This window comes from Glycine soja, chromosome 16 (genome assembly GCF_004193775.1).
Source record: "Glycine soja cultivar W05 chromosome 16, ASM419377v2, whole genome shotgun sequence".
Lineage (NCBI taxonomy): Eukaryota > Viridiplantae > Streptophyta > Magnoliopsida > Fabales > Fabaceae > Glycine > Glycine soja.
In genome coordinates this window covers 17,380,653-17,404,405 of record NC_041017.1, presented here as the reverse complement: position 1 = coordinate 17,404,405, position 23,753 = coordinate 17,380,653, and the positions used below count along the sequence as shown (strand labels likewise).

The following is a 23,753-nucleotide window of genomic DNA, read 5'->3' as shown; positions in this document are numbered from 1 at the left end:
TATTACATGTCTCAATAGCACATTCCTGTAAAAAGATATTGTCGTCTGAATTTTCATGGACCTTCCGTTTTTAATTTCGAGCCTCTCGATTTATTACGGGACTCAATCGGACATCCGTGTAAAAAGTTATTGTCGACCGAATTGTCATCGATCTTCCGTCTTTAATTTGGTGCGTATCGATATATTACGGGACTCAATCTGACATTCGAGTAAAAAGTTATTGTCGTTTGAATATGCTCAAATCTTCTATTTTTAATTACTAAGGTCTCGACATATTATGGGGTATAATCGGTCATCCACGAAAACGCTATTACCGTTTGAATTTGCTCGAATCTTCTATTTTAATTTTGAACAGCTCGACATGTTATGGGATTTAATCGGACATCCGAGAACAATTTATTGCCATTTAAATTTGCTCGGATCTTCTGTTTTTAATTTTAAGCATATCCATATATTACGAAACTCAATCAAACACCCGAGTAAAAAGTTATTTTCGTTTGAATTTCATGGATCTTCAAATTTTAATTTCGAGCGTCTCGATATATTACGGGACACCGGATATCCGAGCAAAAAGTTATTGTCGTCCGAATTAAAATCAATCTTCCGTTTTTAATTTATAGTGTATCGATATATTACGGGACTCAATCGGACTTTCGAGTAAAAAGTTATTACCGTTTGAATTTGCTCGAATCATCTGCTTTTAATTTCGAGCTACTCGACATATTCTGGGATTTAATCCGACATCCGAGAAAAATTTATTGCCATTTGAATTTGCTCGGATCTTCTGTTTTTTAATTTTGACCATATCGATATATTACGGGACTCAATCAAACACCCGAGTAAAAAAGTTATTTTCGTTTGAATTTCATGGATCTTCTAATTTTAATTTCGAGCGTCTCGATATATTACGGGACTCAACCGGATATCCGAGTAAAAAGTTATTGTCGTCCGAATTGTCATCTATCTTCCGTTTTTAATTTCGAGCGTATCGATATATTACGGGATTCAATCAGACATTCGAGTAAAAATTTATTATCGTTTGAATTTGATCGAATCATCTGCTTTTAATTTCGAGCGTCTCGACATATTATGGGATTTAATCGGACATCAGAGAAACATTTTACTGCCATTTGATATTTCTCGGATCTTCTGTTTTTAATGTCGAGCGGCTCGACATATTACAGGACTCAATCGGACATTCGGGTAAAAAGTTATTGTCGTTTGCATTTGCTCAAATCGTCTCTTTTTAATTTCGAGAGTCTCGATATATTACTTGACTCAATAGCACATTCCTGTAAAAAGATATTGTCGTCTGAATTTTCATGGACCTTCCATTTTTAATTTCGAGCGTCTCGATTTGTTACGGGACTCAATCGAACATCCGTGTAAAAAGTTATTGTCGACCGAATTGTCATCGATCTTCCATCTTTAATTTCGTGCGTATCGATATATTTCGGGACTCAATCTGACATTCGAGTAAAAAGTTATTGTCGTTTGAATTTGCTCAAATCTTCTATTTTTAATTACTAGGGTCTCGACTTATTATGGGATATAATCGGACATCCAAGAAAAAAGTTATTACCGTTTGAATTTGCTCCAATATTCTGTTTTTAATTTTGAACATCTCGACATATTATGGGATTTAATCGGACATCCGAGAACAATTTATTGCCATTTGAATTTGCTCGGATCTTCTGTTTTTAATTTTGAGCATATCGATATATTACGGGACTCAATCAAACACCCGAGTAAAAAGTTATTTTCGTTTAAATTTCATGGATCTTCTAATTTTAATTTCGAGTGTCTCGATATATTACGGGACTCAACCAGATATCCGAGCAAAAAGTTATTGTTGTCCGAATTGTCATCTATCTTCCGTTTTTAATTTTGAGCGTATCGATATATTACGGGACTTAATCGGACATTCGAGTAAAAGGTTATTATCGTTTGAATTTGCTCGAATCATCTGCTTTTAATTTCGAGCGTCTCGACATATTATGGGATTTAATCGGACATCCGAGAAACATTTTACTGCCATTTGAATTTTTTTGGATCTTCTAATTTTTATTTCGAGCGGCTCGACATATTACAGGACTCAATCGGACATTCGAGTAAAAAGTTATTGTCGTTTGCATTTGCTCAAATCATCTCTTTTTTATTTCGAGAGTCTCAATATATTACGTGACTCAATAGCACATTCCTGTAAAAAGATATTGTCGTCTGAATTTTCATGGACCTTCCATTTTTAATTTCTAGCATCTCGATTTATTACGGGACTCAGTCGGACATCCGTGTAAAAAGTTATTGTCGACCGAATTGTCATCGATCTTCCGTCTTTAATTTCGTGCGTATCGATATATTACGGGACTCAATCTGACATTCGAGTAAAAAGTTATTGTCGTTTGAATTTGCTCAAATCTTCTATTTTTAATTACTGGGGTCTCGACATATTATGGGATATAATCGGACATCCAAGAAAAAAGTTATTGCCGTTTGAATTTGCTCGAATCTTCTGTTTTTAATTTCGCACATCTCGACATATTATGGGATTTAATCGGACATCCGAGAACAATTTATTGCCATTTGAATTTGCTCGGATCTTCTGTTTTTAATTTTGAGCATATCGATATATTACGGGACTCAATCAAACACCCGAGTAAAAAAGTTATTTTCGTTTCAATTTCGAGCGTCTCGACATATTATGGGATTTAATCGAACATCCGAGAAACATTTTACTGCCATTTGAATTTTCTCGGATCTTCAGTTTTTTATTTCGAGCGGCTCGACATATTGCAGGACTCAATCGGACATTCGAGTAAAAAGTTATTGTCGTTTGCATTTGCTCAAATCGTCTCTTTTTTATTTCGAGAGTCTCGATATATTACGTGACTCAATAGCACATTCCTGTAAAAAGATATTGTCGTCTGAATTTTCATTGACCTTCCATTTTTAATTTCGAACATCTCGATTTATTACGGGACTCAGTCGGACATCCGTGTAAAAAGTTATTGTCGACCGAATTGTCATCGATCTTCCGTCTTTAATTTCGTGCGTATCGATATATTACGGGACTCAATCTGACATTCGAGTAAAAAGTTATTGTCGTTTGAATTTGCTCAAATCTTCTATTTTTAATTACTAGGGTCTCGACATATTATGGGATATAATCGGACATCCAAGAAAAAAGTTATTGCCGTTTGAATTTGCTCGAATCTTCTGTTTTTAATTTCGCACATCTCGACATATTATGGGATTTAATCGGACATCCGAGAACAATTTATTGCCATTTGAATTTGCTCGGATCTTCTGTTTTTAATTTTGAGCATATCGATATATTACGGGACTCAATCAAACACCCGAGTAAAAAGTTATTTTCGTTTAAATTTCATGGATCTTCTAATTTTAATTTCGAGTGTCTCGATATATTACGGGACTCAACCAGATATCCGAGCAAAAAGTTATTGTTGTCCGAATTGTCATCTATCTTCCGTTTTTAATTTTGAGCGTATCGATATATTACGGGACTTAATCGGACATTCGAGTAAAAGGTTATTATCGTTTGAATTTGCTCGAATCATCTGCTTTTAATTTCGAGCGTCTCGACATATTATGGGATTTAATCGGACATCCGAGAAACATTTTACTGCCATTTTGAATTTTTTTGGATCTTCTAATTTTTATTTCGAGCGGCTCGACATATTACAGGACTCAATCGGACATTCGAGTAAAAAGTTATTGTCGTTTGCATTTGCTCAAATCGTCTCTTTTTAATTTCGAGAGTCTCGATATATTACGTGACTCAATAGCACATTCCTGTAAAAAGATATTGTCGTCTGAATTTTCGTGGACCTTCCGTTTTTAATTTCGAGGGTCGCGATTTATTACTGGACTCAATCGGACATCCGTGTAAAAAGTTATTGTCGACCGAATTGTCATCGATCTTCTGTCTTTAATTTCGTGCGTATCGATATAATACGGGACTCAATCTGACATTCGAGTAAAAAGTTATTGTCGTTTGAATTTGCTCAAATCTTCTATTTTTAATTACTAGGGTCTCGACATATTATGGGATATAATCGGACATCCAAGAAAAAAGTTATTACCGTTTGAATTTGCTCGAATCTTCTGTTTTTAATTTCGAACATCTCGACATATTATGGGATTTAATCGGACATCCGAGAACAATTTATTGCCATTTGAATTTGCTCGGATCTTGTGTTTTTAATTTTGAGCATATCGATATATTACGAGACTCAATCAAACACTCGAGTAAAAAGTTATTTTCGTTTGAATTTCATGGATCTTCTAATTTTAATTTCGAGGGTCTCGATAATGGAATAACAATGAGTGAAAACTAGTACAAATTGATAATCAGGTTCAGTTTTTTAGCCTGAAGAAATATATGTACAAGAATAGCCCAACAGACATATTCAATAGAAGCATCAAAGATAGCAGAAACATTTGCAACTTGAGCACTTGTTCCTCTTCCCAATTCCAAAGATCATAAATAACGATGATGGTTGTTATATCAAGCACTGCTAACATACACCTCATTGCTTTCATAAACTGAATTAGCAGAGATTAAACCATTCTTCACTGGGTAGGAGGCCTCCATTGTAATTCCACACTTGCCCGTGGGGGTTCTCACATTGCGTTGCATCTTGAAATAGCCATCCTCACCCCATCCAGTGCCCCATGAATTCCTCACCAGCCAGTAATCCACACCATTTTCAGAGCCATATCCAACAACAACCACACCATGGTCTAAACTTGTCCCACATTTACCAGTAAATACACCCTGAAAAAATAAAAGAACCAGAAATTGTTAGCACACATATGACATCTATACATTGTTGAATGTTGTTGTCTCAAGCTTCTTGACAATTTTTTTTCCATAGGAATCGAACACAGGTACCAGGAGATTTCCAACAACTCAGGCACACTGTTCAATCAATTGAGCTAGACAAGTAGCTTCTCATAAATTTTGGAGTTTGCACTTTGCACATTGCATAGTGTTTACATTACTGCTTAAGAACAATGTAGTAATCACTGTGAGACGCTTACCGATTGATAAAGTTGCAAATCTCTGCCAGAGGCTTCAATAGCAATGCTTACGGGTTGATGAGCGACAGCTTTCTTCAAGGCATTCTCATCATACGGTGGAACATCCTCGAACCCATCAATGTTCACAACCTTTGCATTTTTCTGCAGAAGTATTAGCCACTCAAATCATTAGAAACAAATCAAATGTTAAGTTTAATAACATACTAGTATCAGGCAAGGTTAATTTTTTTTCTTTCTTGTTTCAAAGATTGGTATAGTGACCTTAGTTGGATCACAGATGCCATCAAAGCCACGGTATGGGTAATCTTTGTCTGTGTCAATGCCTCCATTTTGAATGATGAATTCGAATGCATAGTCCATAAGGCCACCATTGCATCCTTCATTGTAGGCTCTGTCACAGTCCACAAGTTCTTGTTCAGATAAGGACACAAACTTCCCTGTCACTATCTTGTTTATTGCTTCCACTGTGGCCACCGTTGAGAACGCCCAACAACTTCCTGCATCAAGTAAAAAAAATAAAATTAAATCAAGAACAACTCAAAACATCAGATTTCAAAAAGTTATACTTAAATGCTTTTGAATTTTCAGAAGAAAAAAAAAAACTCAAGCACCACTTAAATAATACGGAAATGAGTTTTTTTTAGATCACATATATGTTTCACTAAAGACAATTAAATTGAAATAACTCCATAGGTTGATCTATATGTGTTTGGTAGTATGTCAATCAACTTACAAACACATAAAAATCTATTTGTACACATTCAATTCAATATTTTTCTTTGATTGTAGTTTTATTTTATTTTTATTTTTTGGTTAAAAATAATACATTTAATCATACTCACTTTTTTAAATTTAAGATATTGCTACTTCACAATCTATGCAATCAAGTTAATTATTTATATTGTTAACAAAAATCTCAAAACAGTTTAAAATATCTAAAAAGACATTTAAAAAGAAAAAGGGGTATCTTTTATCAAAGTTAGAGAAATCTGTTATAGTTGAATTATAAAACAAATCCTTATCTGATAAGTAACCTTAACTAGCAAAAAAGCTGTTACACTTGAATTTAAAACAAGTCCCTAACTGATTACTAAATCTAAAATCCTTAGATAACAAACATTATCTTTACCATAAGAAAAGGAAAAATGATAGGAAAAAATACTCACCACAACTTCCCTGATCTTTGATTGGAGCAACTGCACCCTTCACCCTCCAATCCACGTGCACCGGCAACCGGTCACCGGCACTGTACGCGTAGCGGTGACCGGTGCTCTTGGTTTTCATGAGCCTGCGTTTGGCATCACTCTTGGTGCCAAAATACATGACACGGTATTCCTCATTTGTCATGTCAGCAAACTGGTTCAACCCAAGTTTGTAAGTGTTGTTCTGGTTGTTGTTGTGCTCTTGTATGAACCCCAAGTTGTCTTTGAAAACTTGGAACCTCTTGTCCTTCTCTCTCAACCCATTGTACACCTTTTGGTGCTTCACCAACCACTCCTCGTACATGGTCATGACCTCATTGTCGGTGTAGTTGGTGATGGTGGAGGTGTCAATAGCACATGACAAAGTGAAAGAAAGAAAGAGCAAGGTGGATGTCACCAAGGTTATTATTGAAGCCATGGTTGATGTTTGGAAGAGGAGAGAATAAAGGGTGAACAAGTTTAGAATTGAAACTAAGGTTGGAGGGTTTGAAAGGTTGTTGTTGGTGGTGGTGGGAGGAATGGGGAGTGTGAGGCTATATAGAGGGAGAAAAAGTGTTTAATATTTGAAGGGGGGTTGATGAATGGTGCCAAAAGGGAAATAACTTAGGCAAGTGGTAAATGAATATGAAATAGTTTGAATTGAATACATTGGTGATGGAAATTGGAAATGTAACGCAATTAAAGAGAATTGCCACACCACGTGACCTCTGATCAGTTGATATGCTGAATAATTGAAATCTAGGATTATGGAAATCAGTATCTATTCATTTCATTTTATTGGCGTATTAATTAATTCGTGAATATACAAAGGCAGTTTACTATTCTTCCATTTTTTTATTATTCTTCCAAAAATTAAAAATAATAATAATATAACTACATGCATTATCATGTCATTGAATTTGTTGTGCTTGATTGCTTTCAATAAAATAATTTAATTATTTGAAGGTACTACTACTATACAGTACTCCTTTTAGTATTTCTACAAGAAAAAATAACAAAATATGTTAATAAAATAATGATATTTTAATATCAATTAAACTGTTATCTCTTTTAATATATTATTTTTAACATATTTAATTCTATCTTGAATTTAAATATATTTTAAAAGAAAATCATCAATAATTAAATTTTAAATTTATGTTTTAATATACTTTGTGTTTGGTTAATTTTTTTTAGAATATATATTATAATTATTAAAATATTTTTATTACTAAAATATATTAATGATTAATTTTTTTATTATGTCTTAACAAATGTGAAATAATTTTTTGGTCTTATATTTCAGAGAATAATTAACTAGCCGTGAAATAAACTTTCCAACTAAATTGGAAAAAATTAAATATATTTTATCTTTTCACAATATTTAATATATTTGTTTTTTTATTTAATACTTACTTTCTATAAAATGTTAGGAGAATTTGTTAGAGAATATAATAAAAAAGATATAATATTATTCATAATGAAATAATGCTTCATGAATATTGGTATGTGTGATAGGCTAATAGCATGGCCTTGCAATGAAGGGAACGAATCCCTACCTTTCCTTTCATCTTCCAAACCTTAACCTTTCTGTTTGGATAAACAATTTCAAAATTTCAATGAATTTGAAATGTTTTGATTTTAATTTCCTTCATTTTTTAAATGTTTTGTTTGGATAAATCAATTCAAATTTCTTTCATTTTAAATTCTTTATTTTGATAGGACAATTCAATTTTCTCCGTATGCAAAATTTCAATTTTATATTTTAAATAAATGAAATTTTAATATTAAACTTTATAGAAAATAAACACAATCTAATTTTGAAATATTAATTAAAAAATATTTTCAATTTTTAATAATTTATAAATACGAAATATTGATAATTTTAATTAGGGTTGTTTTGCCTGACTATAACCAGTGATATTTTTAAATCGACATCAACCAAAGTTATTTTTCGGTCGGTATCAAATAGTGTTTTTTTTTTAAAAGTATGTCGGGAATATTTGTCAGCTGACGCCAGTCAAGGCTATTTTTTGGCTAACGTTGGTTGAGTCTATTTTAAAGCTGATGTTGGCTAGATTTTTTTTACCAATGTCGGCCTAAAAAATCCTAGCAGACGTTGACAAAAAAATCTACCCAATATCGGCTAAAAAATAGCTTGGTCAATGCCGACTAATAGAACTTACCCGACGTCGGCTGAAAAATAGCCCTAACCAATGTCGGACAAAAAATCCTACCCAACATCGGCTATAAAATAGCCTTGGCTGATGTTGGCTAAAAAATAGTTCTGACCGATGTCGACCGAAAAAACTCTAGTGGATGTCGACTGTAAGAACCTAATGGATGTCGACTAAAAATAGTCATGCCCGATGTCGATCAAAAATACCTAGTTGGTGTTAGCAGAAAAAACCCTAGCCAACATCAACCAAAAAACCTAGTTAATGTGGTTATGAAATAGCTCTGGCTGATGTTAGCCAGAAAACCATAGTTGATGCCAGCAAAAAAATCCTAACCGATGTCAGCTAAGAAAATCTGTTGACATCAGCCAAAACACCCTAGCTAACATCAGCTAAAAAATAACCCTAGTCGATATTGGCTAAAAAATAGCTTTGACTAATGTTGGCTATAAAAACCTAACTAATGTCGGCTGAAAAACCCTAACAGGTGTCTACTCAAAAGTTAGTCATGACCGATGTCAATAGAAAAATGTAGCCAATGTCGACCAGAAAAATCATTGGTCAACATCAATTGAAAAAACCTGTATGACAATGACAAAAAAAATCCTTGGCCGCCGTTAGCAAAAATTTCCCATGACTGACGTCTGTGAGAAAATAACCCTAATCAACATCATCTAAAAAAATCTTAGCCGATATCGACAAAAAATAGCTTTGGTTGACTTCATACAAAAAAATTATGACCAAAAAAACCTCGGGCAACGTCAATGAAAAACAACTTATGTCGATATCAGCTGTAAAAACTTTGGTCACTCGTAGTTGTGAGTGTTGAGCGAGAAAGAGTCACGAGCAAGAACGTGAGTTAGAGTGAGAATCTCCAGAAAAAGAATTTCAAATTCTATATTTTTTGAGAGAATTTAAAATCCCTTTGTTTTAGTCAATCAAAATTATTCATAAAAATACCAAAAATTAAATCTCATTTCAAATACTCTATCCAAACAAGCTATTTTACCATGAATCATTTTAAATTTCTTGAAAAAATGAATTCCCATATTAAATTGCTCCATCCAAATACACTATAACAATGTATTTGGATGGAGTAATTTAACAGAGGAATTCATTTTTTTCAAGGAATTTAAAATGATTCATGATAAAATAGTTTGTTTGGATAGAGTATTTGAAATGAGATTTAATTTTTGATATTTTTATGAATTATTTTGATTGACTATCAAATTCTCTCAAAAAATATAAAATTTGAAATTCCTTTTTTTTGGAGATGCTTACTCTACCTCACGTTCTTGCTCACAACTCTTTCTCGCTCAACACTCACAACTACGGGTGACCAAAGTTTTTACGGTTGATATCAACATAAGTTGTTTTTCACTAACGTTGGCCGATGTTTTTTCGGTCAGAATTTTTTTGTATGATGTCAACCAAAACTATTTTTTGTCGATATCGACTAAGATTTTTTTTAGATGATGTTGGTTAGGGTTATTTTCTCAATGACGTCAATCATGGGAAAATTTTGCTAATGTCGGCCAAGGATTTTTTTGGTCGTTGTCATCCAGGTTTTTTCAGTTGATATTGACCAATGATTTTTTTGGCCGACGTTGACTATATTTTTTCTACTGACATTGGTCATGACTAACTTTTGAGTAGACACCTGTTAGAATTTTTCAGCCGACGTCAGCTAGATTTTTCCAGCCAAAGCTATTTTTTAGCAAATATCGGCTAGGGTTATTTTTTAGCCGATGTTAGCTTTGGTGTTTTGGCTTATGTCAACTAGATTTTCTTAGCCGACATCGGTTAGGATTTTTTTGCTGACATCAACTAGGATTTTTTGGCTGACATCAACAAAGCTATTTCTTAACCACATTAGCTAGGCTTTTTGGTTGATGTTGACTAGAATTTTTTTTGCTGACACCAGCTAAGTATTTTTGACCGACATCGGGCATGACTATTTTTAGTTGACATCGACTAGGTTCTTACAATCGACATCCACTAGAGTTTTTTTGGTCGACATCGGTCAGAGCTATTTTTTAGCCAACATCAGCCAAGGCTATTTTATAGCCGATGTTGGGTAGGGTTTTTTGTCTGACATTGATTAGGGCTATTTTTTAGCCAACTTTGACTAGGGATTTTTCAGCGAACGTTGACCAATGATTTTTTCAGCCGACATCGGGTAGGTTCTATTGGTCGACATCGACCAAACTATTTTTTTGGCTGACGTTGACTAAAAGTAGCCTTGGTCAATGTCGTTCGAAAAGATCCTAGCCGGTGTCGGCCAAACGAAACCCTAGCCGATGTTCGTAAAAAAATCTAGCCAACATCGACTGAAAAATAGACTCAACCAATGTTAGCCAAAAAAATAGCCCCGACTGATGTCAGCTAATAAATATTTTCAACATACTTTGACAAAAAAGAATCTTATTTGATGTCGACTGAAAAATAGTCTTGGTTGATACTGGTTTAAAAACATCACTGGTTGTGGTCAGACAAAACAACCCTAGCTAAAATTATCAATATTTTGTATTTATAAATTATTAAAAATTGAAAATATTTTTTAATTAATATTTCAAAATTAGATTGTATTTATTTTCTATAAACTAAATTTCATCTATTTAAAATATAAAATTGAAATTTTACATATGGAGGAAATTGAATTGCCCTATCCAAACAAAAAATTTAAAATGGAAAAAATTTGAATTGATTTATCCAAACAAAACATTTAAAAAATAAAAGAAATTAAAATTAAAACAATTTAAATTTTAGACATTTTAAATTCCTTGAAATTTTAAAATTCCTAATCAAGCTAACGAAAAGTCATTTTACCTTTTACTTTCGATTTGGGAGACTAAGTGCTCTTTAGTTGCATATGGATAGACCAGTAGTATGTTTTGATAACACCAGCAATCAATTCTATTTAAGATATTATTTATTGTTTTATCTTTACCATAAAATAATTAATTATTTTTCATTATGAATATAATCCAAACATACATGGGAAGATAAAGATTGCTGGTTAGCTATATATATAAAAAAACATTGGTTAAAGTTGCGTGACTTGGAGATACAAAATTGATGAAGCGATTAAGAAGAAAAAAAAACACAAAAAAGAAAAGCCACAAATTCAATCCCTCTCATTGATAAAAAAATAATTAATTAAAAATTAAAATTGGCAGAAAAAAAAGTTGTGTGTGACTTGAAAAAAGCTTGTGATTCCTGCGCAATGGGCAAAAATAATTTGATATCCACAACTTGCAAAGGGGTCGGTGGTGGAGTCTGATTGATTGTGGAATGGATCAGAATCAGATCATATAACTGTCCAACTTGCTAGCACTTGGGAACTCATGATTCATGGGCATGGCTCCCCTGACTTTGGAAATAAGAAATCCACCCTTATCATCATAAGAATTAAATAATAGTAATATCTTATTTGGAACTATATCATACCATTTAAATATTTGCAAGGTGCATGTCACAAATTGTATGTAGATAGATAGAGATAATTTTTTTGAAACATTATTGGTCCATATAGCTCTTCAGCTGCATCTCATTCACAGAACTGGCCAAGTTAGTTCTATATATGGTTTTCTGGATGGATCTGGTTGGAATGTATGTATTTTTTAAGAATATTTTCTCATTTTTTACAATTCTTTAAAAGATGTAAATCTCTTGATTTTGTAATCCATCAAATCTCAGAAGCATCATAAATACGTCTTTAGATGAAATTTTAAGCGATTCTAGACTCTTTAATATATTGTGCGTTTGGATAATAAATGTGAATTGATTTTAGTATATATAATTATGATGACATTATGGAAAAGCTGAAACAATTATTCGTTGCTTCACTCCTATCTTAATTTTTAAATCAATTTTAAACTGTTTCTTTTCTTTAATAATAAAGTAAAATATATTTACATTTTAAATACCTATCTTCTCATTATAATTATATCGCATGCAGTTTAATTTAAACTACAAGAATCCTAAACACCGAATTAGGAATGGTTTCATCCCAACCTTTAAAATATGTCTGTTATTTTTGTTTGCCTTTTCAGATAATGTAACTTTTTTTAGAAAAAATAATTTTACAAATTATCATGATAAAATATTTTTTTTATACAAAACTATCCTTATTAAAAATTTAGAACATAATTATAAATTTACTTAGTGTGTGTTTGTAAAGTTGACTTTGAATCAAGGTGATTTTACAAATTGATTTTAAATAAACATGAGTCAATTATAACATAATTTTTGTTTGAATAACATATATTAAAGAATAATTTTGTCACCCAAAATTTAATTTTGAGTTTTAAATTATCAAAATATGCATGCAAATGTGTTTTATCTTTGCTAATAATCAAGACAATAGGAGTCTTGGAACACATTTTGTTACTGAAGTTTTTCTTAATTAATAAATGTTAATTATTAATAATTTATTAATTTTCATTAGCAGAAGGAATTAAACCTTCAATTTTCTCCTCCTTTTCCTCTTAACTCAAGTTTAAGGTGATGAAGAAGCTATTTTTAATTGCTTAAAAGAGACTTGAGTCCAAAATTCAAAATCATGTTTCCACACACATCCAAACATCTTGATCAATGCAAAAATCATGTTTGAATAATTCAAGACACAAGATGTGATATCAAGAAATGAGGGTATTATTAAAAAATAATTATTGCTTTCTTATTTTTTAAAATAATAAATATATTCAAACTAAAACACCTTGAAGAGGCATGCTACGTATAATATGAAACCCAGGGATTAATTCAATGAATCCATGAATACTCAATTCTTCAAATGGCATGAAAATGCAAAATTGTGGTCAGGCCAGCATAAGATGACCTTTCAGGGGTATGCTGCCAATGCTAAACAAACTAGTCCCGAGGAAGATAGATTCTAGATTGGTTTGAATCTTCATGTCATGTGCTATGGTGTTAGAATATTGCCCGATCTATGTTATAAAAAGAATAAGTATAATTTATGACATAGTTTTATTTATCGGATGATGATTTTATAAAATATGCATGGAATTATAATGGTTGTTTTTATCATTAGAAATCATGATTTATAAATCACACTTTAGTTGATGATATTATTGTGGAATGAAATATTAGATTTAATAATATAAATATTCTTAATGAGAAAAACTCTTTTTTAATAACTTGTGTGAAAAGGAGCAAACACCATTTATTCACAAGGAAACAAACATGTTTAAAGTGATTTAGAAAAAAAACTCATAAAAAGTGTTTTAGAATAACTAATCAACAAATTTACTACAACATTTTTTTATGTTGCTCTGAATGATAATTATGTTTCGAAATATTTTTTTAAAATTATTTCACGTATTTACACAATTTTTATTCTATAAAGCTTAAGACATGGACTTAAAATGATTGCAAGACAAGGATAAGTTAAAAATGAATTGGAATAAAAAAAAGGATAATAATTGTTATTATATTAAACAAATAAGAATTTGTTAAAAATAAATCAATGTCATTATATTGAATATAGAATCATCAATCGGGCAGTGATTTCCAATTTTATGAAATGAGGTATAAAACAAAATCATTCTACGCTTTTCTTTTACTATGTTTTTACATGAGAAGTTAGGCATGATTTTTCGTAAGTACTAAAATTCTTATTTGGCAAGATTACTTAACTCGTGTATAAAATGTCCCTTTGGAAATGTCCCTTTAAAAGGCAACTGTGGATATATTCCTGTGAAGAAGAATTTCTATTTCATTGAAAAGATTGAAGAAAAATTATACAAGCTTCCTCTGATGAAGCAAATGCTGCAGAACAAAGTTGACATTACCTTTCAGGCGAACAAATATATATATCACCCCAACAAAAAAATGAGGAAAAAAACAATATAGAAAAAAATTGTTGAAATCAAACTCGAATGCACATATGCTGGTCCACCGTAGTAACTACACACAGTATATGAATCCTATTCCTATTCCTATCCAGTAAGAACATGAGCTTCTGCATCTGTTCAATCCAGATTCTTGTCAACGAGGAGCAGCAGTTTCGTAACCACAAGGCACAGTGTATTTCTAAAATGCACATATTAACATTTCAGTTTTTTTCAGAATGTGTAGAGACTTGCACACCTATCACTTTGGCATCATGCTTTCTCTTACTTCGAGTGCGCCTCGATCTAGATGTTCTAGTCTTTGTAGAATGCTTGGTCGTCTGATCTTGTGTGCCAAGTAGCTCTTTTTCATTGGTTGGGAGCTGAGGAGGAGCATCTGGCCATGGAGTGCGTTTTGATGGGACTGTGATGTCCAGAGGAGGGTCGATTACCCATCTGCATGAAATTGCATCAAATGGTCAGGGATATGCTCATATGCACCGAAAATAATTTAAAGTTCTAAGAAGATATGAACCGGGTTATATTTGTTGGATGAATCTGATTGAGATGTGCACTGAAAATAAACTTCATGATTTTCAGAGAAGATTGAAGGGATGAAAAAAATGATGCCATGAAATTTGAGAAATGACTTTTCTGAGGGTATTAGCTGGCAGAAACAAACTATTAACAGAAGAAACAAGTAAATGAAAACAGAAACCAAGAAAAACATAGGGCATGCGTATATATATAAATTTTTCAGAGAAATTATAGGGATGAAACAAAAAGAGATATCATACTCCACACATTTGAAAAATGACATCAGATTTTGAGGGAACTAAGTAGCTGGCAGGTTGAGATTTCAGAAGTCAAACAACAAACAACTCAATGAAAAATGAAAACCAAGAAAAAACAACGGAAGGTCATGAATATATGATTATAATCAACTATAAGAATAATGTGTAAGATCATAAACGAATACTTTAATTTTATGAGCACACAACCATGCGTTCTTCAAAATTATCACTTGTTGAAAAAACCTGAAATGAGTAAAACAGAAATGATAAATAACATCAACAGTTTTTCACTGTTAAAGGACCTTACAAGTTACTCTCTCCGGTCTCGAGTATAAGCAAAAAAAATTCCTTGTATCTTGGTCTCAAATATAAGAAAACCTTAACTAATTTCGCCTTATTTAATGATACTATTTTCAAAATACTTTTCATATAACAGGGGTTTTATTTCGGAAGACTATTTTTTATGCTTGATATCAAATTCCAATGAAAGGATAATTTATGAAAAAAGTTTATTTTTTAATTGGGATCGACACAATTTAATGAAGTCAACTAATTTTCTTAATAATGTGAAATGATTTTTCTTTTACTTATAATCTGAGACCAGAGGGAGTATAACTTAATTTATAGATAGCATTTTAATAACAGTTCACTTTTTTATTTGCATTCACTGAGTGAAGAACTTTACAAAAGATGATGCCAGAATACTTGCTTTTGTGACAAGTGACTACACATACAAATGTAGGAAAATATTCTGAAAATTCGCAGGACTATGACACAGATCCTAAGCTCAACATTCACAATCAAACATCCAGGAAGTCATGGACAAGTTGTACAGTTGCATATTCTGATAATTCACTGGACAAAGACCCAGAGATCCTAAGCCCAACATTCACCATCAAACATTCAGGAAGCCATGGACAAAAGTCCAGTGGCATATTCTCTAAGATATCAACTAAAAATTTCCATCTAACAACATTGGGTTGTACAGTTGGATGCTATTTGGTTTTCTTCTAAAGAGTTCAGCTAAGTGTGAAAACAAACATGACTTTTGTGTCCTGTAGTTTCTAGCATTTGATGGGAAAAGGAAATCTACAATGAGAAATGATTGTTGCACAAGAAAAGTTATCTCACAAGCTAACATGAGCTTTATGAGCCAAAGGTAGGAGAAAAATGAAGAGAATGAAAAAAGAAAATTAATTGAATAGTGGCAATGAGATGTGTTGGAGAAATGGGTACAAGTAACAGAACCCATCTACAATTCTATTTAAAGGAGCTATCAGCTATCACAAAAAATGGTTCAAGTTATTGATATTGATTAAACATGTGATATAAAAGGACTTAACTGAACCTGTTTCTCTGCAATTTGGAGCTAATGGAGTACCTAGGACCAAATAAATCACTATATCAAAAATTCCTTGTTATAATTTTGATATTTTGAGTTCAGACACATGTAAAGCCTGCAATCTACACCTAAAAGCCTGCAATCTCCCTCAACTGCATTATATTTCCTTATTAAGTAGTATATACGTGTTTACTACTACCTCTGTTTCATATCTATTGATGTTTTAGCTTCCTTTTTTTTCAAAACTAATGGTATTTTATAAATATAAAGTCTTCCTAAATTTTTCCCCACCAATATCCCTATTTTATAATTGCTACAATAGTAATTTATCACAAGTAATGGGATATTAAATAAGAATACTTCAGTCTAAATACAACAATATTTTACATATAGTAAATGCTCTTTAATATGTGTGCTTTATCCTTAAACATCGATACATATGGAATGGAAGTAGAATATATCATTATGATCATGCAATGTTGAAATTGTGTAGTCTACAATAAGATGTAATGTGATGTTAAAACCTAAAGTACTAATAGAGTTTAATGTCTATGCACAGATGGTGTAAAACAATTTTATACCATCATCCAATCACAAATCACCATTTGAATTATTTTAAGATAAATATTTTAAAAGTCAACAAACTTACCATATATGATGGATTGCGATTAGATGAATGTGTAAAACTTTTTACACTGTCAGTGCATAACCTTTTTTTCTCATACTAATAACCCTAACTAAATAGAAAAACAAATAATGAAATATTAGGTAATATTGAAACTTAGAAAATGGGCAAACTAGTCCTAAGAGATAATCTTTAAGAAACCCTAAAATGTTTTAGGATACAATCTAGATATTATTAAATACTCCAAATAATTCTATAATACAAAATTGATATTTATGAGATATTCCAACACTGCCCATCGAACTAGAGCTTACTAAGCTTTAAGTTTGCTATAAATAAACCCTTTCAAAATACTAGTATATGATTGAGGTGATCTAGTAGTCAAGTTTCAGTGAGATTTGGTTGAGTGAACCAGGTCTCATACTTGACCAGTTATATGTCCACAATGAAGGCAGGAGAATCAATAGAAAGGTCTAGAACAAAGTCTGTGAACTCATGTGTCAACAATGAAGGCAGACAGCAGTAACAACTAACAAATAAGTCCACAATTAAGGCTAGGCACTACATAGTCACGTGTTAGTAATGAAAGTTGAACTCTTACATAGTGTTCACGAATTGACTCAAAATCAAGGCTGGACACTCGCATGCCAGCAATGAATCTGAATCTTCTCCTACTGCTCAGTAGCCAATTGAAGTAACGTCATCAGGTTCATATTAACCATAGAAACACCAATTGCATTGTTTTTTTTTTATCAGCACACCAATTGCATTGTATATCCTTTTATTTTAGCATACTACCAAGAAAATTAAATATCTCAATCTAAAGTGTTGAACACTCTAATTTTCTGTTAATGTTGACTTCTAGCTTTCATCTGTTGCACCAGCAGCATAACAAAACTACTCCCACATAAAATCACATATATGACTAAAAAGAACTATATAGACTTAACTTAAGTACTATTTCTTTATACCAGCCAAGTAAGCTGTTTCAAGGGGTAACTTTATAACAGTAAATCATAGGTAATTGAGAGAAGATGACTCACTGGGCAGGGAATTTGCTGTCTGTGCGAGCTTCAACCCGCAGCCACCAAAGCAAAACCTGGCGTCCACAACTACCAAGTGGTTCAACCACATAAGTCTCCCTGAGCAGAGACAGTGGACTCTCTATATCCTCATCAATCCCATCTAACTCTTTAAGATCCTTAATCCAGTCCGGCTTATCATCAAGATCCTTCCAAAGCAACCTGGAATTCAACACAAACCCAGCCCACTCAAGCTTTCTGGGCAGCACAGGTGCCAGATCATCTATGTAAACTGCACTTTTGCCAGCATATCGCAACTTATTAAAGGTATGCCACCCAACCAAATTATTGGTCGCATTACAAGCAGGACCTTGCACTGGCATTGGCGGGGCCTCCTCCTCACCCTGTAGGGTCGAAGATTCATCTGCACCACCTGAATGGACAAGAATCCCTACCGAAACTGCCCCTATCCACTTCACACTTTGAATCTCATCAAACAGCTCCATGCTATGCATATTGCTATCATCCGCAAACATCACAATTCCATCCAGCCTCTCTTTTCTCACAATCCTGTTCCACCCCACGACAAATCAATCAAATCAAATATTTTAAATAACAACAAACTAAATCTTCAAAACCATGCAATTACAAATGCTTTTAATTTTAATCTTCAAACGGATGCAATCCTATTTGAGCCAGGTAAGACTATTATAGGTAACAAACTATTCCTTATGTGGAGCAATTGTGTCTTATGTGCCAATTAGCGGGAAAATCAGTATATCTCAAATTGAAAATATAAGCATTGGAATTAAAAAAAAAGGCAGAAATGTTGACCTTAAAGCATGAAGGCGCATTCGAGCCTCCAATTTGTGTCTATCGTTCCATGAAATCGGCATTCGGTGATTGAAGCCAACGTGGATGGTTCTGAGTCCTGACTTGGCTATAATGGAAGCGGTCTTATTGGTGACTTGTCCGGCCTCCACGACGATCCAAACGACTTCGTACGGCGCGAGCATGAGCGAGTGCATGACGCCGCTCAAGTGAAGCTTCTGGAACGTGCGCACGTGCGTCGGCGTGACTGCAATAACCGTTTTCGGCATTTTCACTCCGAACAGCGTCCTCTGCTCCCTCTGGACTCTCTCGATTATGCGGTGCGCCTTCATCACCTCCTCCGGATTCGGATGCGGCCACGGCCGGACTCGGATCCCGTGCCGTCCGACCACCACACGGCTGCCGGCGGCGGTAGGGTTCGCCGGAGTCGCCGTGATGCTCTTCGCGATCGGGCTGGCGGTGGCGAGGGTGGAATGCACGACGAATGGAGCGGAGATTTCGCCGCCGCCGCCGCGGGAGGCAGCGGAGAAGAGGAACAGGAAGACGAGGCGGGAGAAGCGGAAGCCGATGACGACGCTGACGAGGCAGCACGCGGCGTGGAGGAGGAGCCAGAAGGTTCTCGCCGCCGGAGACTTGCCGGAGACTTCGCCGGAGGAGTCCAACGGCAGCGATCCTCTGAAGCTGTTGCTCCGGCGGTTGAGGTAGCTCTGCTGCAACGACGAGAGCTTCATTCTATCTCTCGATTGTGACGAAACTTTGAATCTAATAATGTTTAGTTGCTTTGAAGCTAGAATTAGAAAGAAAGAATGAAGAGGGTAGTGAAGGGTGATGATGGTGATGGCAATGCTCAACGATGAATTGAATCGTTAAGTTTATTTATTTATTATTATTGAGTTTATGAGTAAATTGGGATTAAGAAGGTGATAATTGGGATTATAGTAGCAGCGAAACTAGAGGGCGTACACGTGTGCAAAGGCTATTGGGTAGAGAGATTTAATTTCCCTAATTCCGGTTTACTGAGAAATTAAAGTGCGTAGACTCATTTATTACCTAATCAATGAAAAGGGTGAAGTCACTAATTAAGGTCAACGAGGCTTAAACTTCTAACCGCCTAGTAGCAACTAGTACTAGCAACTAGCAAGTCTTACCAATTTCTATGCAGTGCTTCCTAATAAATGGTGGGACTAGTAATTAATGAATAAAAATTAAAAAAATGTGTTAAAATACGTTAAAAAATAAAGGTAGGAGTTTATTAATTACTCCCTCCTTAAATCCAAGAGTCATTAAACTAATTCACATATTTCTTTAAGAAAAATAGGTAATACAATTAGTAGTATTAAATTTATTAAAAACTTATATTATTTTACAAAAATTATTTTTAAGTGTATTGAGATTCATAATTTTTCTTTTTTCATTTAATTAGTTGGAACATTATTTTTTTATTTAATCTTTATAAGAGAGATAATGTATTTACTTTTAAATATATAATATCTATTACAAAACAATAAAAAGTATTTTGATAAAAATTAATTAATGTAAAAGATAATTTAAAAAAATTCTTATAAAAGAGATAAATAAAACAAAAAAAATATTATATTTAGCGATGCATGAATATATTTTAATAAAAATATTTTTTGAAGAAAATTAATTTGATTGCGAAACTAGTAAGGTCTTAAGGTAATAATTGTTGCCATTTTTATTCAATGAAAAATAGTATTTTTTATTTTTATTTCTTCTTAATTATATGATTAATATTTTTTGAATATCTTGAATAAAATATGAATAATGTTAACTAGTGTTTTCTTTTCCTGAGATTATATTTGATCTATTATTTCAATTAATTTATAGTTGGAATAAAAATAAATAGTAAATGAATTTATCATCTTATTTTTTTAAGAAAAACTCAATATCATATTTTTTCCCCTTTAATTGGTATAAGGAAATCTGGAAACAAAACCTCATGTTCACAATAATTATATAATTTTTAAGTTTTTAGTTCCTTTAATAGGAAATTAATTGTTTTAATCCCTATAGGAATATTTGTAAATTTATTTTAGTCTCCATTATTCAAAATTGTAAGAACTAAAATGAAGTAAAAGATTTATATGTAATAACTAAAATAAGTTAAAATGGGTAAGTGTCTACTCTTTGTAGTAAAAGAATGTACCTAGGTACATATGTGTCACCTTCTTCTCCTTCAAAGTTAGCTTCAAATAAAAGAAAAAAAAATCATAATTGTCACATTCTAATTCAAAGTTAGCATCAAATAAAACCAAAGAAATATTGTAAACTCTTAAAATGCCCAAAGTACCAATTTGACCATTAGTCTACTTAAAAGTCTTAACATTTGTGTTTAAAGAGTATAGAGTAGCATATCTTCTCTTTTGTTTATTTTCTGATTTCACCCAAAGTAGAATAGGATATCATTGCATTTTGTTTTCCTTTGAACCTCTTCATCTACTCTTTCAATTCCTTTTATACCTCTCCACTCGCTTATTCTTTGTCTTCCTCTCTCCGTTTTGATTTTCTCTTCACTCTCTTACTCTTACAGTCCATTTCTTTTTCAAGTTAGTGTGAATGTTGAAACCTCATTTTTCCATCTTCCTCTCTTACTCTTTAGTTACCTCTTTATTTATGTTAAACCTATTATCTTCCATAATGTGTGTAACCTGGGTTTAGCATTTTTTTTTGTCATTAATAACTTGCTTTCCTATCATTGTATAGTTATGGAAATGACATTCTCTCTCTTTATGGATATCCTTTGTGTACCTTTGTTTCTAACTTTATTGTTTATCCTTTTTTGGTAGATTAAAAATTTCCTTTTTTTTACATTATATATTGAATTTATAGATTATTTATTTAGCCATGTTTTAATGCTTATCTATTTAATAGTTCATCATGGCACATAAGCCCAACTCCATTATGGACATTACTAATGAAAAGGAGACTTGTAAAATTGGTGTATGTGTGATTAATATGTGGAATGTTCCAAGGGTTCCAAGGTTTAACATTTAAATGATCATGATGGATGAGAAGGTATAATATAGATTATCCAGGTTTATTGTCAAATAATTGCCATCTTATATCACATTTTTTTTTATATTTTCCATAGGCTGATAAGATTGTTACTCAAATTAAAAATGTTATCATGAAAAGTGGAATGATATTGTTAAAGCGAGCAAGAAATATATGATACAAAATTTTAAAGTTGAAAACAATACTAGACAGTTTAGGGCAACAAAGCATGCTTTTAAACTGAACTTTGTTAAAGCCACAAAAATTAAAGAGTAGGATTTTCCAATGATACGAGAAATGGTGTATGATTTTACACTATTTGATGATTTTCTTACTGACAATGTCAATCATGACTACTTAATAGACATGTTTATTACTTATTCCTTATTAAGTCCACCCATTGTATTCAAAAGTTAATAAAAATTGATATTATGGGTAGATGTTATCAGAGAGTTAGTTGATGTATTGTAATGGAGCCTAGATGGAAAACCCAAAAAGGTGGTGTTCACCATGAAGGATAAGTGGTGAGATATTTTCTATCATTCTAATTTTAGTCTTCAATTGAAATATTTCTAATTATCCATGACTATAGTTATTATGTTTTGTTTTTTAATAGTGGCACCATTGTCACTTGTACTCTATGGGATGATTTTGCATTCCTGCTGAAAGATTACTTGGACAAACACGAAAATTGGAAAATGGGCCAGTTATCCTTCTACTTCATCGGGAAAAAATTAAGGAAGCAAGAGGTCATTATTTCTTGAATAATAACCTCAATTTCACTTCTAATTTATGTACCCAAATTATATGTTGTGCTTTTGTAAGGTTTTTCTTAACAAGTTAAGGTTCGGATCTGACCTTTTGATTGCTTGCAAAAGTCTAGGTTCAGATTCGACCTCCATTATTTTTCATAAAAAGTTGAGGTTCGGATTCAACCTTTTGGTTGCTTGAGAAAGCTGAGGTTCGGATTCGACCTCTTGGTTGCTTAAGAAAGTCGAGGTTCAAATTTAACCTCTGGTTTCTTAAGTAGCCACTCGCAATACATGATATTAAATGGATTACTAGATAATAAAAACAACAAGAAAATATGTAAATTGGGCAGTGTAAAAGGACTTTATTGATGATTTAGTATTAAGGGGACCATCCTTTTACACGGTTACTCGGGTGTGCCTCCAAAAAACCTTTTTAGCAAAAACCCTTATTTATTGTACAAGTGGGAAAAAAATACTAAAGTAGGAAAAAAAGTATAGTACCCGGTTTTAACTATAGCAAGGTCTTAAGTGAATTGCATTCTGGGTCCATGGGATGACCCTTGCTATTTCTTCAAACCTGTAGGCGTCGTTCTGCAAAGATTCTACAACACGAAATGGGCCTTCCCAATCGAACACGAGTTTGCCTTCTGAGTTGTCCTTTCGGGCATCTCCTCTTAGTCTCCACACCAAGTCATTAGCCTAGAAGCTTCGTTTCTTGAGCCTGAAGTTATATTTGTGAGTCACCTTTCTTTTACATGCTTCTTCATGAATTCTTGATTCATTTTGGACTTCCTCAGCCAAATCCAACTCTACCGCAAGTGATTCTAAGTTATTGGTCATGTTAAGCATTCATTTTCGCAATGAGGGTTCATCGATTTCTACTAGCATCATTGCTTCTATGCCATAGGTTAGTCAAAATAGTGTCTCTTGAATGGTGGATTAAGGAGTACAATGGTACCCCCAAAGCAAGCTTAGGAGCTCGTCTACCCACAACCCTATGGGGATTTTTTATAATCTTTTTTGCAACTCGGCCAAGGTGACTTTGTTTACGATTTTTGCTTGCCCATTGGTTTGAGGATGCTCTACTAAGGATGTCAG

At 32.9% G+C, this 23,753-nt stretch overlaps 2 protein-coding genes across 2 annotated transcripts; both read right to left on the bottom strand.

The window, feature by feature from the left end:
• Positions 1-4,308: 4,308 nt before the first annotated feature.
• LOC114389708 (cysteine proteinase COT44-like) lies at positions 4,309-6,814 on the bottom strand. Its single transcript, XM_028350450.1, has 4 exons — positions 6,231-6,814; positions 5,326-5,561; positions 5,065-5,205; positions 4,309-4,798 (listed from the first exon to the last, which is right to left on the bottom strand). The coding sequence occupies exons 1-4, from the start codon at positions 6,682-6,684 to the stop codon at positions 4,529-4,531; spliced, it is 1,101 nt and encodes a 366-aa protein (XP_028206251.1). The 5' UTR covers positions 6,685-6,814; the 3' UTR covers positions 4,309-4,528.
• A 7,319-nt stretch (positions 6,815-14,133) lies between these two features.
• Positions 14,134-19,772, bottom strand: LOC114391282 (probable beta-1,4-xylosyltransferase IRX14). Its single transcript, XM_028352369.1, has 3 exons — positions 18,892-19,772; positions 18,079-18,627; positions 14,134-14,730 (listed from the first exon to the last, which is right to left on the bottom strand). Exons 1-3 carry the CDS (start codon positions 19,617-19,619, stop codon positions 14,499-14,501), a joined length of 1,509 nt encoding a protein of 502 aa, XP_028208170.1. The 5' UTR covers positions 19,620-19,772; the 3' UTR covers positions 14,134-14,498.
• Between the last annotated feature and the right edge of the window lie 3,981 nt (positions 19,773-23,753).